The following is a 19,427-nucleotide window of genomic DNA, read 5'->3' on the forward strand; positions in this document are numbered from 1 at the left end:
CCTTTCAAGAAACTGGTGGTTAGTCAAATCCAGCTGCTTGGTAGAAGGGTGGTGAGCCACCCATGCTGTTCTAAGCAAGTGAGCTCAGAGACTTGATTATGGAACAGTCTCCTGGCATAAGTGCTGGGCTTTCTGCCACTTGCTGTACCTGTTCCCACTGTTTCAAGCTCTTGTTCTTTATGTTCAAAATCCTAATGTTTGCTTACTTATATTTATGTACTCTATTTAATGACAAGAGAGCGGCTCTGATCAGAAAGCAGCTTTCCCATCAGTCTGATTTTCAGGATTACACACCAGGCACTGCTAGACCCAGCTCTGGTCTGCTCCTGGTGGTGAGGTCAGTCCTTCACTCACTGTCCAGACATTTGGTAAGGCTGATTTCCCCTAAGTTTCTGACAACAGATTTGTAATTTATTTTCCTGTAAAACTAACTTTTAACTTTGCCAAATGAAAAATGCACACACTTTGCAAGTGGCTGCACCCAATTGTAAACACAGATTGGTATCCAGCAAGAGCATGTATAGAGAAAGCTCCCATTACTGGCACTGTATAAATGAAAGCCCCTCTTCCTCCAGTAGCTCATGTCATTTGAAATTTTAGTGAGTGAAGTCTTTCCTCTGTACCTGCAGCACCAGTCATGCCTGTGGCTGCCTGTGGCTTCAGGACCTAACAAGAAGGGTGGGAGAGCAGAGACATGTTCCTTTTTAAACCTTTGAAAGCTAACTGCAAATTTGGCTTCTTAAATTCATCTGAGTCACCAGAGTAAGAAGGGTGGTTCCTTGTGTGATCAGGTAGATAGGAGCTTGCTCAAGCAGAGGCTGGTATGCCCCCTAGTGTAATACTTATTATTAAAAAGCAGCAAGCTCTAGAGAGCTCGACTTCTTCCCAATCTCCTGGAAGGATGTTCCAAGATCTACCAAGCACAGTGTTAGGCTCACAATGTAGGCAAAGAAGTAACTTTGTTTCGTTAATTTACTCCCAACTTTGCCTAGCAAACTATGCTGTGAATAGCTGTGGTGTCTGTCACTTTTGCTCCAAACTATCCAAATAATTTTGGTTTTTTTCTTTGAAACCTCCATTACTTGTCTCATTCTAGGGGAGAGCTGAGAATAAGAACTTGTTTCTCTAAGAACTGCTTTCCTACCAGGAAGAGCTGCTGCCCCAATAGGCAGAAAAGTACCTCAGAAACCATGATGCAAAGGGTTCTATCCTCACTTCAGGATTTGTTTCTAGCTTCATCCTCTTGTCTTCGTAAGAGGCAAAGGAAGATTAAAACCAAGCAAGAGACTTTTGGCAGCACACAGAAATGCTGGCTTCGGGAAATGAGAATATGAACAAGATCACCACCTCCCAGCCATCCTTCCTGCCCAACAGAGCATGAGGGAGTAGCTAGAACTGAGCAGCTGCTCATCATCTGGGATGGAACTGGCACTGGAGCTAGAGAGTCCTGCACAGCACTAACAGCAGTGCTGGCCCCTTGCTCTGACTCCTGCAGGGGGTGAGATACCTTTCCCTTTGGACTCCTGTACTGCCAGCTGTGGTCTTACACCACTGTGGTGGCCTCCAGGAACAGGCCTGGAATGGGAGAAGCAGACTTGAATCCAAAGCTACCTTCTCCCCACCCAGGAGAGACAGGAGCAATGAAACATGCACACTCCCCAGCTCACTGCAAGCCCATGGCCTGCACGAGCTGCAAGAACACTTGCATTCTGAGTGACAGAAAAAAGTTTCAGGGAAGCAGGTGCAGACCAGGGCCGAGCCTCCAGCAGTGTGTTCTGCACTCTGGCTGTCTTCTGAAGCACTGGTACAGCTCTGCTGCACCTCTTGGTGGGCTGGACACCTCAGAGGTGAGTCTGGCATAGTCCTGCTTGCAGTGAATGTGGAGCAGGTGCACAGTATTGAAAATGCAGAGGGAGAGAGGTGTTGCACCAAGACCACACTCACTGCCTTTCTTGCAGCGTTTACCACAGGACTTGGCTGGCTGCTGCCTCAGAACACCTGAGCTGATCTCCGGTGACAGAAGCCATGTTAAAACCCAGGAGATCCCAGGACATAACAGAAAGGACACAAGGCCGTGCTGTTTGCTGACCTCCCTACTACCTGTGGACACCAAGCCAGTAATAAGTTGCCTCATTCCTGCTTCCAGTCCCTGGCCCCTGTTCTGAGACTGGAGCTTAGTTGTCTGCACACCCACCCAAGGAGAGTGTGCAGGAGCAGGTTTCTTCTTGGCTGTTTAGCTGTAAATTCTTTGGAAAAAAGGCTGCATCTAGGTCTGTCTGCACAGCATTTAGCATAATAAAGTCCAGCTCCTTGTTATGGTGCCAAATCCTTCCCAATGCCTTTATAGCCTCACTGTCTTCCTTCCCAACTACAGAGTTGTGCAGCTGGAAAAACCTCATATTTCCCTTGGTGGTGGCTCCTTTATTTTTGTCTCAGGAACACAGTAACGCAGTTAAGCCCCAGAAAATGTCTTGGGCATTTTCTAACAAAACTTGCTTGACCAGTGTATGAAACATTTAACTGACACATTTCCTTTTTTTTTTTTTAATAAAATCAGTCAGCAGCCTGGGGCAATAGACGGTTCTAACTCTCAGCCTGATGGGTCAGAGATGCCACTGTGCTGCTCCCATGAGAGAACAGCTGGAAAGGTGACAGCTGTGTGACAACCTCATCTGTAGAGCATTAAAAGCAGTTGAGAGTGTGTAACGATGGACTCAGGAGAAGACTGAATTCCCCTTTTTGCAGTTAAAAAACCCACCTGCCCCCACATTATGCAGTGTGATGGAGTTGCATGAGCAAAGTTTGTCTGTGCTTAGGTCACAGCTGAACATCTGGGTGGGAACCTGCCCACCACCCACCACTGTTCTCTGTGACAGTGGTCACACCACACCATCACTCATAATAGACAAAGGAAAAATCCCAAAATCCTGTTCTGTTTGGATGCTTGTTCAGGCGTGCCAAGCTTCGATGGTTGATGTATTTCACAAACTTCATAGTTTCTTTATCTCTATAAACTAAGGCCAAGCAGTTGTCCTCTGGATTCACTGTCAACAGCTAGAGGACACAAAGATAAGGAAGGAAATAAATTTCACAAAAATAGCTTTGATAAAATTGTTAAGAAAAAACAAAACAGTTCCAAAAGTTAGTTAGAACAAAGGGTTGGTGTTAGAAAATTAACTGTGACACTATTTTCATTTTAATACCCTTTACCTGAAGCATTGTTATACATAAAGGGCTTCTGGACTTCTTACTAGTATGAGTGCTCAGCACTGTCCTAGTACTGATGCTGAATGGGACCCCAGTGAACAGCACTTCCCTGGACAAGTGTAATCCCTGCTACAGCCCTGTGTCCCTTCAAGGCAGGCTTCCCTACCAGCCCTGGGTGCAGGTGCTGTGAGGCACTCTCAGGGCCCAGGTCTCATGCTATAGGTAAACAGCAGCCTCTTGAGCTGAGGCCAGAGCTTTGCTCACGAGCAGTCACTGCGCCAAGGAGGCTCCAGTGTGCTATTGAGCACCCTCAGCATTATGCTGGCATTATGACAAAGTGTAATTATGCCTCTCCACCCTAAACAGCTTTATCTGATTTTATCTGAGGTCCTTACCTCTTCATCTTCACCTTTAGCAATGTAGGAAGTAAAGCCACCATATTCAGGATCCCAGTCTTAAAATAGAAAAGAAAGATTCTTAGAAACCTCAGTGCTGTCCAGGCTCCATGCAGTCTTCCAGGAGATGCCATTTTTTTCACCCCAGTCCCCAGAAATACTGGCTACAGGGTGACCTCCTGCCAGTCTATTTGTTTTCTTCTGTTCAGAAACAACTTGAAGCAAATGTACTGGATTTGCCTTTTATGGTAGATGGGCTATTTAAACTTGTTTGGTGCACTGTTCCTCATCTGTATAATAGTTCTGCCCTAGCAGATATGCCAAAAGATTTCAATCAGCTGTACATCCTGGCCTCATCTGGTCTAAAATACTTGTGTTTAGATTTTTTTTTACCACTGTCTAACTAGCAATCAACCCAAAATGCCTAGGTATGCCTAAAGTAACTTTTGAAAACGCTGGGCTTTGTGAATTGGAGGTGTAATGACAATTCTGATGAGAAAAGGGGTGGAACACTCCTGGGTACTGTGGCCACCTGACCCCCAGGGTGCCCAGAGCCATTGCTGAGCAGAGGAAAGGTCTGGGAGGCTCAGCCTTTCCCTCTGCCCAGGCGCCATCTCCTGGCGCAAGCGGGAGAGGCCAGAGATGATTCCAAGGCCACAATCCCAAACCTTTGCATGAGGACTACTGAAACAGGGTTTATACTGAAGTGAGGACTAGAACAAAGTCTATAGACACCTTCTATGTAAGAAAAAGCAGGGACATTTTGGCTTTTTTAGCACTGCTGAGAACTCAGAAGTCATTCCTTTAGGCACACCTTGTAAAAGGGAGAGTTTGACATCTCTCTCATCCACTTACCTTCACAGCCACAGAAGAAGAGAAGGTCAAGAGCAAATTCTGTGGCTTGAGAGTCGTGGACAAGAGTGTAATGCCTGTGGGTCCAGCGTCGCAGCTCCCCCGCACACACAGGGGTGCCCGAGCCTAGGAGAGAGCACAAACACCCAGGGAGAGCCATGAAACCACAGCAGCTGAGCTCAAAGCGTGTGAGGAGCTCAGTGATCTCACACCACTGTGAAATTGTCTGCTGGCCCCAGTGAAAAAGGGTAAAACCACATATCACATGTCAGTATCTTTCCTAGAGGTAACTCTAGGTTAGGTACTTTGAACAATGTGTAGAAGTGGGACCAAGATTTACTCCGTACAGCCTTTGCTCCTGGTAACTATTCTGGTGGGATTTTTTCAGTAGGACTTGTTTTTTTATTACCTTTTATTCCAGTGTCCACCAACTTGTCTGACTTAGTGCATGATGAGCATTTTCAAAAATTCTACCCTTAAAGTTTGGAGCTGCTGGTTTTAAATAAACATCACCAATCAAAATCCATAATTAATCTAATCTTTCATAGTTGTCTCTACTGACAACTAAATTCAACTAAGTGTTTTCTGAAAGGTTGAATCCTAGTTTTAGGTATTAATTTTCTAATTCTAAAATTGCTTTACTTCTGTCATGTTCATCTTTCTCTTTTGGATTGATTATCTCATACAAGAATATGCTTTATATGAAGCAGGGGTCTGTGGATGTAGAAACGATGTAACTATTGACAAAAGATTAACAGTCCCCCCAAAAGTCCCACGCTTAGGATTTAGGTCTGTTCAAAACGGTATCTTCAAATTAGTCATTGATTTACTCCAAATTCTTTTGCAATGGTCACTGATTTCAGATAATTAGTCTAAAATGCTTCAAGTCCCACATTTGTGCTGGTGCCTTGTGCTGGTTGCAGTACAAGATGAAACCCTAGTTCCATGAAAATCACTGGGAATTATGTTTGAAACCTTTCACACTGCTGCTGCTCTACTCACTGCTCTGTGTCTCGCCATCCTGTGCCTCAGGGGTGTTCTCAGGCTGGGGTGGCTGATGGGAATTGCCATTAGCTGGTTGTTCAGTCTCTTCCTGCACAGGTTTGGGACTGCTGTGCCCACTGGTGTCTGCTGCTTGTCCCTCCCCAGCATCTTCATCCTCATCAGAGGGAGCCAGGAAGTGCAGTTTTAGGCCAGTGAAGTTGGAAAGCAGTAAAAATAAGGCCTCAGAGCGTAGCAGCTGCAGGAATTTCTTCAGGGTGTCCGGGAGGCTGTCTTCCTCTGCTGCCTCATAGAGTCTGAAAGACAGCAGATGTAACTCCTTGTGGGAGAGCCAACAAGGACCACATCTAGAACAATAGCACTGACCAGTGCAGCCTCATGCTAAGCCTAAGCTCCAGCTTAGCCTGATCACCAGGTGCAGCATGCTGTCATTCCTCACCTTTTATTAGCTGGCCCCCGACTACTCCACTGGATCTCTTTGTTCTCCAATGCTTCACACAGTAGTTGGTATTTCTCTTTCTAGGAGAAAAAGATGCAGAAATTTAGCTCCCAAGAAAACAAGGTTGAAGACAAGCATTTATTTTTGCCAAGTCCCAATGCAGCAGTGTACAGGCAGTCAGAGGGGATCATTCCACAGAATCAGAGTGGTTGAAGTTGGAAAGGGCCTCTGGAAGCCACCTGCTCCATTCTTCTTTAGGTGTAAAACTTAGAAGGTGTTTTGTTTTAATGGATATGCCAGCAAGCCCTTTCCCAGCCTTTGTGCCCTGTGGTACTGCCAGCCCTCTGACCAGTTCTGGCAGATCACATCAAATTGAACCACTGGGCTCACCTTAAGAAAGTCTTTCAGGAGAATTTCTGATCGCTCCTCAAATTCCTCCTGGATTTGAGCTTGGGAGTCCAGGTCCAAATAAACTTGATTGATCCACTCATACAATATTTCATGCTGGAAGGTAAATGGATTAGAACACTGAATTTTGAGAAGTGAAGAAGATTCCCCAATTCCCCCTACCGAGCTGGCAACAGAGCTGGATTCCTACACAAAAACACACTCCACTGCCTTATTTCATTGCACCACAGTATTCACCACATTCTCTGAACTACTGTAGGTATGCAAAACATACAAAGATACATAAAAAAGAAACTGGATACAAATTTATCAACAGGAAATGAAAAGGAGAATGGGATAAAGAAGCATCCCCAGTACACTGATGCATTCCCTAACAGGTATTACAAGAACAGGGCAGAGACAGAAATGCAGATATGCAGATGTAGGCTTGTTACTCACATCATAGGGGATGTGTGGGCTCCTGGCCAAGGGGGCTTCAATGTGCCGTGCAGGTCTGGCCACGGACGGGCCGTGGAACCAACCGCTCACCGACAGGCGGCACTTCCGCGACAGAACTTCTGACACCTGCAACGGCGGGGCAGCACTCACTGTCACACAGAGACCAGCTGAACAGGCCCCATGAAAACTCCTGACAGGAGATGGACTCTGCTCCACAGAGCCCACTGCATACACAGAAATGTCAGACAGGCTAGACCAGAACAGATTATCAGAGAGAGGCCTATTGTCCTGAAGTCCATTGCAGGTTTCCAGAATTCCAGTCCAAGCTTTTACTCCAAGCTCACAGAGAATCCATTCTCTCTCTTCCTCTGAGAGTTTTGAGTCATGGATTTTTAAGACAAAATTAAATCACTACCTGAAAACAATCAGGGCAGTGACCAAGTAGATGCTGCCCTTAATTAACAACTGCAAGAGATAAATGACACAAAAATAGCCCCCTAAGCGGCCTAGGTCAGGACATGCCCAACCTATATCACTGATCATCTTCCTTTCCAGCCTTCTGCTCTCTGCCCTGTTTGATACAGTCCCCGGTACTCTCAGGTACACAGGAGTGTCAGATTTCAGTCAGGTGTTTGTGTCATGCAGATCCCCAAATTTTTCATTCTGTTCCCAGGCTTTTTCCTGACAAGTGTCACAGAGTACTCCTTAACTGTATCAGCATTTCTGCTGTAGGGCACTGCACCATGTCTGTGTCACTGAGGGAGTACAGCCAGATCTGCACAGTGCCCTTGCACTGTTGGCAAGGTGATGGATGGCCTGAGGAGCTCTTCCAGAGCAAAGTCATGACCACCATATCAAAATGTGATTTAAACAAGCCAACAGACAGAAACAAGTGAGAGCAAAATTCACAGCAGTGGCTTGCCAGGATAGTAACACAAAATAGAAATGGAAATTTTTCTTTCCCAAGATGATGCAGCTAGACTGATGGTTTAAATTTGGCTTTGTTGGTTCTTGTCTTCCTTCAAGTCCTTGAAGCCCTCTCTTTAGCACACAGCACTTAGCACAAGTATCCACTCTACCCACAGTTCTTCTCCCTCCCCATCAGGACTATAATAACACACAGAATGAATAACCACAACAATGAGGATTGAAAAATTAACAAGAGACAGCTCCTTGCCTGGTGGAAAGAGACTGGAGACACTTCAAAGAAAACCAGGGTGTTCCACGAAGGCACTAATGACTTGGTGATTTGCTGTGGCTGAAAGTGTTCTGAGGAAGAAAACATACTTTGGTTAAGATATGAACTGGGACTTCTCTCTGACAACATGATTCTATGACTGGTGGGACACCTGGGCATAAGGAATGGAGCTCAGAGCAAGGGATTGCTGAGGAATCAGTGCACCTCTGCATGGAGACAGGAAGAGAGTTGGGGCTGTTCAGCTTGGAGAAGGGAAGGGTCTGGGGCAACCTAAAGCCTTTTCCAGGGCCAAAAGGAACTACCACTGCTGTAGGACCTGGGACATGGGCATGAAGACAAGGGCATGGAATAGCAGAACAAGGGGGAATGGCTTCAAACAAAGAGTGTGTTTAGATTAGCTATTAGAAAGGAATTCTTCACTATGAGCAGTGAGGCACTGGTACAGGTTGCCCAAAGAAACTGTGGATGCCCCATCCTAGAAATGCTCTGTGGGGTTTGCAGCATCCTGCTCTAGTAGATTGTGTCCCTGCCTACAGCAGGCAGGCTGGAACAAGATGAGCTTTAAGATCCCTTCCAACCCAAACCATTCTGTGGTTCTGCTGCTGGAAAGGGAAGTTATTGTCATCAGTCTGGAGTTCCAAGCACATTTACAGGCGTTGCTTCCATCCTGTCTCTACTCTTGACCCTTCCAAAAGTTTGTCTGCTGTTGCCTGTTAGCACAGTCTGCAAACCCTGCTACAACCCATCCCTAAGGGGCACATTTTACTTATACATCAGCTTCTCTGAACAAAGGAGAAACTCTTTATCTCCCTTCTACTGTTTGAGGTGAGAATTGCTGCAAAGGGAACATGAGCTTCATCTTTTCCATCCACCTGAGGCTGGGCTTGGAGCTTTTACCGTCTGTGCTGTACAGATCCAACGTTCCCCCGTCACTTTTCTCCCAGGGTGGGACGAGGTACAGGATGAAGGCGATTCTCCGACCTTCCAGTTCATCGTCGTGGCACAGCAACACATCTGCAATTACACACGTTTTGCTGCTGTAGCATCTGTCCAGTACATGCACGATTCATTCCAACAACTGCTTCCCAGCTTTGTCCCCACAAGGACGTAACAAGAAAAAACATGTTCTTTAAAAGAACTACATTTTCCGCCATCAGCATCACCAGCCTGAGATCTGCAAGATCTTCTGTGGGACTGTGCTGCAATTGACTGATCAGGCCACTCTGAAGGTACAGGCAGTTATACACTAGCCTGTTTTCATCATTTGTACTTCATTTTCAGACACTGTTTTGCTGCTGACAGCCTCTGGGACACTCTGGAACTAGAATAAAATTAGATGTTCTATAGACATTTTGTTCCCTACACATGCACAGAAGCTTTAGGGAAAGGATCACTTATAGACTGACCAGTATATTCATATTTAGCACAGGATATGTCAATAGTTGGCTCCAGCACTATCTGGGTCACAGCAGAAAGCCACACTTGGAATTCTTCGCACAGAGCATGCCTGGGAAGATAAGCACACAAGTAAGTGTCCTCCTGTGTTATAAGACATAACATCATAGCCTAAACTAATTTATTGCCTCCGTGCCAACTGTTTAAACAATTACAGGTGCTGTTGCTGTGAGTGACTGTGTTTCTGTAGAACCACACAGGCGCTGGCCAGGAAAACAGCCCAGTGCTCACAGCACTGCTGGCAATAACCAGCAGCAAGCATGCAACCAGTCGGAAGGTGCACCGGGAAGCGTTTCAGAGATGACAGGTGCAGGAGAGCTGACTGTGGATGAGCGCTGAATAGACTTCAGTGCTCATGACAAGCACAGAGCAAATTCAGCGCTCCAGGGCCGGTTTTTGGCCCGACTATGGGGGCAGAAGGCGGCCACGCCGCGGGCCCACCCCGCAATCGCCTTCCCTGCGGCCCTTCCCACACCCTGAGCAGGCAGAGCCGCGAGCCCGCTTTACCTCAGGGCAGCGACGTGGGGCTCCGGGCTTGCCCCCAGCTCCTCGGACTGCGGCGGCCCATGGAAGAGAAGAAGGGACGGGGTTAGGGTGGCTCGGCTCGGCGCAGCTCGGCCCGGCCCGGCTCAGCTCGGCCCCGGGCCCACCTGCCGCAGCGAGAGGAGGTCGTTGCGCCGCCCGCGGAAGCCAAGACCCAGCAGTTCATCCCGCAGCGCCTCTGCGAAAGCCGAGCTCGCCAGAAAACCGGGAATGACACAGTGCCGGAACGGGGCCGGCTCCAGCACCACCGCTTCTGCAAGGGAAAGGCCGTCGGTGAGGGGTGGGGAGCCGGGCCACGCCGTACGGTGCCGGAGCCGCTCCCCGCGGGCCCGGCCGGGCCGTACCGTGCCGGAGCCGCTCCCCGCGGGCCCAGGCCGCCCCCGCGCGCTCCCGCAGCGCCGCGTCCCCGAGGGCCGCGCAGAGCTCCGCGCGCGCCTCGCGCCTCCCGCGCTTCGCCGCCGCCGGCGCTGCCGCTCCGTGACGCTTGGTGGCCATGGTACCGTCCGGCCGGACTACAACTCCCTGCGGTCCCCGCGCTTCGCCCGCGGTGGCCAATCGGATCGTGCGGGGAAGCCGTTGGCCATTGAGCGAGGAGAGGCCGGGCGGAGCGCTGTTGGTCCCAGCAGGCGGCGCGCGGCGCTGTGGGCTGGGCGGGTTTTAATGGCGGACGCCGCTCCCGGCGCCCAGAAGTGATCGACCGCTCCCGCCGCCCGTTCCCGCCGCTTCTCGCCATGTCCGTGGTGCCGCCCAACCGCTCGCAGACCGGCTGGCCCCGCGGGGTGAACCAGTTCGGGAACAAGTACATCCAGCAGACGAAGCCACTCACGCTGGAAAGGACCATCAACCTGTGAGCGCCGCCTCGGGCCTGCCCGGCTCTGCCCCGTCCCGCCCCGCTGGCGAGCTCGTCCCCGCTCCCTCAGCGGCTCGGCGGGGTTTTCCCTCAGTGCCCGCCGTGCGAGGTCCGGAGGGTCCCGGCCCTTCGGAGGGCTGGGGGCACGGCGGCGGCAGAGCCCGAGTGCCGATGGGGGCCCGTCCCCCTCACAGGGGCTGCTGAGCCGCGCTGAGGGTACCGAGGGTACGGAGGGGGCCGAGGGCTTGCCGGCCTTGGTGGGAGTGTGGAATATTCGGTGTAAGCGTTTTAGTGCTTAGAAACAGCGTCTGGCTCGGGAGGTGTGAACCCCAGGTAACACAGGCAAGGTTTAGGTGCGGTGAGCATCCCAGACATTTTCGTGCTCTCATAGGCATCCAGAAAGGCGGCAGAGAGACAGGGATTTTTCTTGGCCTCGCTGGGATTTGGGCTGACCGTGGGCGGTCAGTAGGATGTGTCTGGATGTGCTGGGTGTTTGTGGATTGTCTGGTATAGGTGTTGGAGTTAAAATTCAGAGTGTTTCCTACCACAGAAAATCGTCATAGATACAAACGACTTACTAATAAGTTTTCATGTATTCTTTGTGAGAAGTCATATATTTTTGCTTCTTCTAGTAAATCTGGTGGATTTGGGATGCGTTCTTTGCTACGTGCATCTGTCAAGTTGCAAAAACCAGCAAATGTTAGCTGCAACAGTCAATATTCAATTTTAGCTATTAATCACTGACACTTTTGTGTTCTTTTGGTGTAGCTGAGTTTATTCAGAGTCATGTGAAAGTTCAAATATGAACTTTAGAAATTGGGATATTTCTATCTGGTTTCTGAAGCAAAGACTCATCATGAAGCTGTGTTACCAGCAGCATTTTTTTAAGTCAAAGCTGAGGGTTTTGATGTACAGACTAATGCACCCACATTAGTATAGTATGGGTTAGCATAATAGGTTATTATTAAAGTAATTTGTGTATCTAAAAGTAGAAATGAAGGGGAAAAGAAATGTAGATGGTTTTAAACTATAAGTGAAATAGGGGAGCTTGTTAGTAAATGAACCTGTGATTTGGAGGCTGTAAATGAACCTGTGATTGGTTGTTTTGCCTCACTTGTCTACGTGAGAAAAGGCTCTGACAGTGATAACTGGCTTGTTATTTTAACCACTGTGAAACATGAGGTAAATGGGAGGAGGAGGAGGGCTGGAATTTGAGGGGGGAAGAATGTATGTTACTAAAGTTTGACATATTTGGGTAAAGAATCCATGCCAAGAAGCATTTCAAGGAAAACATCAGTTCTTCATTCTGTTAATTCAGTTGCTGTGTGCCACAAGTCAGTTAAACCGTGGTGATAACTCATCGCTGCTCTGCCCAGAACCATTTTCTTCTCCCTTTTGACTTAGCTGGGTGATTCTGTCTTTCCTCCAGCTCTCCTGCCATCAGACCTCTCTGTTACATGGATTTAATTGTACAATAACACTCCCCTGTTGCCCTCTGTGCTGTCTTGGCCTGAACCATTTCTTGGCTAACCTTTCCTTTCTTTCTGTTTTCGGTCCGTCTTACCTGGAGAAAGCACCCAGTTTCCGCTGCACTGTCACAGGAGTGCAGGGTCCCAGCGCCAGCCCAACAGAGGGATCTGCTCACACTCTTGATCCTACCCCAGGCTCCCAACCCTGTACTCAGAAACTCAGCATTTCTCCTCTTCTGTGATCCACATGTCTGATTTCCCACTTCAAAACAAAACCACTTCTAACAGTTTAGTTCTCAGGCTCTCATAACATCTGCAGAAGAAAACCTGCAATCCTGTGCAGCTTCCTTCCTTCCCAGCAGAGCTTTTTCTCCAGCCTCTTTTCCAGCTCCTTTCACAGCATTTCCCTGCAGCGTGGAGATCAAAGAGGGTGGCTGTAAGGACAGTTGGTTCTGTGCTTCTTTTCCTTCTTTTGAGCCTGCACCAGGCTAGAGTGCAGCTCAACAGGACTGTCTGTGCTTGTGTGTTCCATAGTGCAGATCTCCCAGGGGCAGGGGCCTCATAAGCCACAAAAAAAGATTTTAGCCCTGCACTATGACTTACCCATCAAGCAGGGGAGGGTCTGCCTCAGGCTAGACACTGTGTCATGGGGATTTAAAGTTAGAATTCTTGTTATGCAGTAACATTTTTTCTCCTCCTTACAGATATCCTCTGACAAATTACACATTTGGCACAAAGGAGCCCCTGTATGAGAAGGACAGTTCCGTGGCAGCTCGCTTTCAGCGCATGAGAGAAGAGTTTGACAAGATTGGCATGAGGCGGACAGTGGAAGGAGTTCTGATTGTGCATGAGCACAGGCTGCCCCACGTGCTGTTACTGCAGCTGGGTACAACTTTTTTCAAGCTGTAAGTGTCTGTTTCCCAAATGTAACTTCAGTTTATTGTCACAGACCACGTAACATGTGGGCTAGAGGTTAAACTGTGGCCAGCTGCTCAATGTTTTGAATGGGATTCATTGCTTGTAAAGATTTAGTCTGGAAAGTATTTTTTGAATACTTTTGAATACTGGCATTTTAATCTAAAATGTGTTTGACTCTGCTCATGAGGGGGATGATTTAGTTTGGAACTGACTGGGAATCTTAGTTAGAGTACATCACTACAGTAAAATCTTGTTTAAAACTCATTATCAGCAGTTGGTGTGTTGTACTTGTGTTGGGAAAGCTGTTATGCTTCAGTAGCTTATGCTATGCCCATAAAAATGGGCAGATGGAGGCCAAGGACTAACCCCCTGTAAATGCAGAATGATACCTGTTTACAAACTAATGGCTGAGCTGGGCCAGCAAGAAGTATAGGTATCTGAATTTGAGAAAATTGCTTCAGTTCATCTCATAGTTATCACAGCCAGAGTGAAGTTTTAGTGATTGAATATGGTTGTAGTGATGGTGGTGATTTTCTTTTTTAAACTAGATGGCCTTGACTTGTCTCATGTTACATGCTTGTGTTCTTGTTCTGTTCTAACATTTTATATTGTTCTCAATTTTGTGTATGTGTTAAGTCTAATTTTACATCTAGATTAGTTTTTGACATCTTGATGTGAAGGGCTGTTGAGGACAAACTAGGCAAGACTGTAAATGATTTGCAAAATGCTGTAATGATGAAAATGAATAATCTTGCATCATTTTCCCACATGAGTTTTATTTTCTGATTTCTGTATGCTTCAGTGAGTGCTGGTTTTGTGATAAGAACAAATACAGGCAGTATTTACAGCCCTTCAGCTTTTGGTTATTATTGTTAAAACTTTACCCTATAAAGGTCTGAGTTATTATCATGTCTATTGTTACAGTTTGTCCTGCTGAACTGAAAGTATTTTATGCAGTAGTTATTTTTAAGGGACATAAATAGCCATTTTAGTTTCAGTTTTGGTGAAAGCTATGCTGCTGTCTTCAAATTCAGCAAAGCTAGTTCTGGAACTTCTGCTTAAGAGCTGTACGTGAATTTGTAACTCCCTGCCTGGAAGCACACTGGAACTTGCCTGTGACGATTGGTAAATGCAATAAAATAACTTTGGCTTTCATCACTGATTATTTTAACAGACCTGGTGGTGAACTCAATCCAGGAGAAGATGAGGTAGAAGGGCTCAAACGCTTAATGACAGAGGTCTGTTTGCTTTCATTATGTTGCTGTAGCAGAATGTTGCATTGTTTTAGAATTACCAGAACGAGCTAAGGCATTAGAGTAGTTTTCTTACCACTGTTGGTATTTTGTTGCTTTTGTGATGTTCTCAGGTAGTTAACAAATAAAGCAGTCAAGTTTTCATTTATCTGCATCATGAGTGTGGCTGACTCCTACCTGCTGCTCAAGTCCTGTGTTCATTTGCAGCTTTGCTTTCTGACTGGCCTCAGGCAAGTGAGTGTAGAGATGAGCAATAAGATATGTTGTGGAGGACAACTGATGGGCACTTGCCTTTGAGATAGTCCTCCCCATGCACCATTTTCTCCAAGTAGCTAAGTTAATTCTGCTAGATAATGTAACAATGTATTTCATTCTTCCCATTGGTCTGATAGGACTCAGGCCAGCTGAATACAGATAGATTTTGAAAAGCTTTCTAGAGTGCCCTTGTCCTACCAGGTGAGGCTTTTACTAAAAAATCTCACTTTTTACTAAAATACTTTACAATTCTATTGAAAGCTGTCTCAGAGCAGTTATGAACTACATCAGACACATATTACAGCAAGTCTTTGTGCTTCCAGTATGTGTTTACTAAAACAATTTCCTTGAGGTAGTTTGAGGTCTGATTAGTACTGGATTTTTGATAGATACTGGGTCGTCAGGATGGTGTTCAGCAAGATTGGGTGATTGATGACTGCATTGGCAACTGGTGGAGACCAAACTTTGAACCTCCACAGGTGAGTACTCCTGTGGGCTTCCATCTCCTTTGGTCAAGTTCTGTCTGTACTTCTAAAAGCCTTCAACTTTCACATGGGCTTATTGAGTACCTGCTGCATGAGCAATTAGTTTTTCTGGGGTTTGTCTATTTCATCTCCTTTCTATGACTGAAGAGAAACTACAGACTTTTTAAAATGGAAACTACCGTCTCCTATCTCACACCTGTCCTGATGGATGAGAAACCACTGGATGTAGTAGCTTCCAGTTCTATGCTGAGACATATGCACCATTTAAATTCCTTTGTAGCCACAATGGAGACTCTTGCACTGCTCCTTATGGAACAGATGCCCTAGTCTCACTACCCTCTTTCTAAGGGCTTTAATTGAAGATCCTTGCTGAGTTTGTTTTTAGGCATTTCTGTTTTATTGAGTTGTTTTAACTGCTTGTGATATTGGTGCCATTTCAGAGCCTGCCAATAGTTGTGACAGCAACAGCATTTCTTTCTTAAATGCTTTCTTAGGAAAATGGTTTTCTTTATTTGATGCCATGAAAGAACAATATATGACACTCAGCTTGTACAGGGCTTGATAATTTATAAAGTGGCACTTAAGATGACACAATATTTTCAAAGCTCTCTATAACTGTTTTTTACCATTTTTCTTCTAGTACCCATACATCCCAGCTCATATTACAAAGCCAAAAGAACACAAAAAGCTTTTTTTGGTCCAGCTTCAAGAAAAGGGTAAGTATTTGTTTGCATCAAAGGGTTGTATTTGTAACAATGTTTAAATGCTTGCATTTCACTCAAGGAAAACGAAGTTGTGATTGTGTTTGTTATGGTATGTTAAACCAAGATGTGTATGCTTGCAGTTGTTTGTGGTCGATCACTAACGAAGTTAAATGCTGGTATTTGTTTTGAAGGTAGATAATCCTTTGAACATGATTTCCTAGTAAATTTTCATTCTTGCTCCTGCATCAGTCTGTGTACAGGATGTGAATCCCATATTTAACTAGAAAAGGAATAAACCTGCTTGAGTGCTCCATGTAGTGAACTTGTTTTGAGGTCTGTGGGGGACGATGATACCTTGGCTGTATGTGTGCTGGTTTTTCTGATTCATCAACTTGGATTTGTTTTTAGCTTTGTTTGCAGTCCCCAAAAATTACAAGCTGGTTGCTGCACCATTGTTTGAGCTCTATGACAATGCACCAGGATATGGACCTATTATTTCCAGCCTTCCTCAACTTTTGAGCAGGTATGTTGTCTTTGTATAGTGGTTCTTGGGAACACGTTTGCTGTGGGACACCAGAGCAAGGCAAGGTGCTACAGAAACCAACTTGAAAAGGTGACATCTGTCTCAAAGATTCTGCTTCAGATGAGCTGGATGGACACTTTGGAGGCACTGATCACAACTGGCTAGCACCAAAGTCCTACCTAGCAGTTGTAGCTAGGAAGATATGGAAGGCAGTGAGGATGAGGCTGTGCACAGATTGAGGAACAGCTTCTTGGAGCTGTTGGGGACAGCTGGAGAGTTAAAGCCAGGATGTGAGTTTGAAGCACTGAGTTAGGTATGCATGTTATCACAGCTTTGTGCTGGTTAAATGTGGTGGGTTTTTTATGCTCTCTAGTGGAGTTAATGGAGTGTAGCATCTTTCTGACACAAATATCTGTAGGGACAGCTGCATGTTTTTCCTTTATGTTGCAATGTATACATACTTTGACTTTCTCACCTGGAAATGACTTGTGGCTCATGTCTCCAGAGCTCACTAGTCCCACTGGTCTCTTACTTGAGAGAATGTTCAGGCATGCCAGGAGTCCCACAGCCTGCCAGCTCTTCCTCAGGAAAGTAGTTCTGTCACCTACCTATGATGAAGAAAGTATGTTAGCAGAATGTTAGTGCTGGTGTTGCCCATAATATTCTTGTTTCCTGCTGAGTATTTTTCTCTCTAGCCCAAATTTTGGCTTTTCCTCCTCTAAAGACAGCAGGTACTTCCTCTTGAGTACCAGCAAAACACTGTCTGTTATGCAGGTTGGGTAGTGGTGCAACAGACACATTCAAAAGCTGGCCATCTGGAAGCTGAGATGGATACTTGCTGCCACACTTATTTATGAAACTTAGCTGGGAAAAATTCTCTCTTCAGTATGTCTGTGTGTTCTCCTTGGAACATGTAAGGTTGGCCTAGCAGCAGAAATCCTGCAAAAAGGTTGCTGATGGAGAAATGAAACTCTCACTGTGATTTATGTATCTATGAACCTGTTTTAGGACATGAAATGTTAATAATTAGTTCTTCTGCAACCATAAGAGACAGTTGTGCAATGCTAGTGTAGGATTCGCTGTTAAAAATTATGTATATACTGCTATACTGTAAAGCTGTCTTATTAAGAAATGTACTTTTGTCCTGTCAGGTGGAGGCTTATCCAGAGCAGAAACAAAACATTTGCTTATTCATTTAAAAATGCCCTTAAAAAAAAAGAATGAAAACTCCTCACTGGGTATAATCCTTTTAATTTTAGGTTCAACTTTATTTACAACTGAATTCCTATCTACCTGAAGACTCCAGTAGAAGAAGCCGTCTCTGTGAGCACAGCTTTGAACTGTAGAGACACAAATATGTGTTACACAAGGATTTTTTAAAGTCATTCTGTTCCTGAAGGCCACTAAACATTCTATGGTATGAACAGAGAAGTGAATCTCAACTGTTTAGCTAGAGAGATGGCAATGGGCTACCAGTGTTATAATCCCTCTTCATTGTAATACTCACCAATTTTTTGTTTTGTACAACATTAAACAATATGGTTAAGATTCTGTTTGTCTTGGGTTTGGTTTGGTTTTTGTTGTGTTGTTTTGTTGTAGTTTTTTTTAGGTTTTCTTTTTTTAGTTTTTTTTCCTTCTGTTTATTAGTTGTTTTATTTTTCCTTATTGTCTCTTACTTTAAGATGCATATTTTAAACTTTATTGCTTTTCTTCAGGAATACAGATGATCTTGGAATGAGGAGGAGCTAAGCCATTCAGGGCCCATTCAGATGCTGTGATCTTTATCCCTGAGCAGTGAATATCCCTGGGATCAGGGAGAAATGAAATAGCTTAAGTGGGTTCAGTATTGTTCTGAGTCTTAATCAACTTGGAGACCGGGAGGGAGGGAGAATGAGTACTTAAAAGCAAGTGTAGCCTTTACCTTTTTTACGAGAACTGATCTGTTTGAACAGGGCTTGGAGGAGATGGAGCATGCATCTGTTCATTCAGTGCCCCCTTAAGACAGTAAGAGCCCCAAAAATTCTGTTGGACTGGTTTGAGATACAGTTAAAATAGGAAAGTGAAGTTAATTTTGTGTGTTTTTCCTTAGCTATGGGACAGAACTAGTGTCATGCTGAAACACTTAGCCAATGTCACATGCAAGTAGTTCCATGTTATGCTGTCCTGTGCTGTCTCATGCTGCAAGGGATACCCACACTTTTGCTTTTTCCCAACATTTCAGTTTCTTGTAGGCAGTAAATATCAATCTTTCTAATTCTGGGGTTTTTATGTGCTTGGCTAAACATAAAGTCTAGTTGGATGTGACACTTCCCAATGCTTTTAGTCTTCCATGATTTTACTTAATGAGTCTTTAAAAGATTTGTTTCCAAGTTCTGCCTCTCATCAGAAGATGCATTGTTGCTGGTGCACTGTCCTCTTATGAAGGCAGGGTTGGAGAGTGCCAGCTGCCAAGAGAACTGAATCTTGCCAAAGTGCTTGGCTCTGCTGCCATCTGCACTGGGAAGCAATGTACAGAGCAATCCTGACAACTTGGTGCTTTGGTCAAATTGAAGCTGTGCAGTATGGCAAATGTACTGCAAAATGATGGGAGAGGTAGTGCAAGGGCTGTTCACTTTGGTGCTATGGATGGAAGGCCCAGAGAGATGGTGAGTAGAATATGTGGTTTTCTTAGCTGCAAGCAAGGGGAAATAAGGCTTGTAGGGCAGTGGAAGACAGAACCCTTTCTACCCGTGGAAGTAAGGAAGGGCAGATGGCAGACTGGAAGTCAAATGCTGCAAGAACAAGGAGCAGAGTGCAGCTTTTGCGCCCTGGCACTTAAAAGCCCCTCTCACCTAACTCCACGGTAGTTTGAGACTCATTCTTGTTCGAGGCTGCCTGTGGAAGGGCGCTGCTCCTGCAGTCTCTACACGCGCTCCTCTGCCACCCTGCCTGTAGGTTTGGGGGCTCCCGGAGGCCCCTCTAATTCCCCCACGCGCGGCTCCGGCGGGGCGGCCGCTGTCCCGGGCTCGGGGGGGTGCGGGGCAGGGCCGGGCC

The 19,427-nt window shown here is 45.9% G+C and overlaps 2 protein-coding genes across 2 annotated transcripts; one reads left to right on the top strand and one right to left on the bottom strand.

Annotated features, from left to right (window-relative positions):
• Window positions 1–2,562: 2,562 nt before the first annotated feature.
• OGFOD1 (2-oxoglutarate and iron dependent oxygenase domain containing 1) lies at window positions 2,563–10,432 on the bottom strand (the record flags this gene model as incomplete). The annotated part of the gene is made up of 13 exons (XM_084214982.1): window positions 2,563–3,054; window positions 3,603–3,661; window positions 4,458–4,580; window positions 5,457–5,752; window positions 5,896–5,975; window positions 6,286–6,399; window positions 6,742–6,867; window positions 7,919–8,010; window positions 8,837–8,953; window positions 9,346–9,446; window positions 9,902–9,948; window positions 10,045–10,190; window positions 10,282–10,432. 13 exons carry the CDS (start codon window positions 10,430–10,432, stop codon window positions 2,893–2,895), a joined length of 1,614 nt encoding a protein of 537 aa, XP_084071108.1. The 3' UTR covers window positions 2,563–2,892.
• A 143-nt stretch (window positions 10,433–10,575) lies between these two features.
• Window positions 10,576–18,207, top strand: NUDT21 (nudix hydrolase 21). The gene is made up of 7 exons (XM_084214921.1): window positions 10,576–10,784; window positions 12,961–13,161; window positions 14,349–14,412; window positions 15,072–15,161; window positions 15,808–15,883; window positions 16,280–16,394; window positions 17,654–18,207. The coding sequence occupies exons 1-7, from the start codon at window positions 10,669–10,671 to the stop codon at window positions 17,673–17,675; spliced, it is 684 nt and encodes a 227-aa protein (XP_084071047.1). The 5' UTR covers window positions 10,576–10,668; the 3' UTR covers window positions 17,676–18,207.
• The last annotated feature ends 1,220 nt before the right edge of the window (window positions 18,208–19,427 follow it).

The sequence above is a fragment of the Fringilla coelebs genome (assembly GCF_963513975.1).
Source record: "Fringilla coelebs genome assembly, chromosome: 14".
Taxonomy (NCBI): Eukaryota; Metazoa; Chordata; class Aves; order Passeriformes; family Fringillidae; genus Fringilla; species Fringilla coelebs.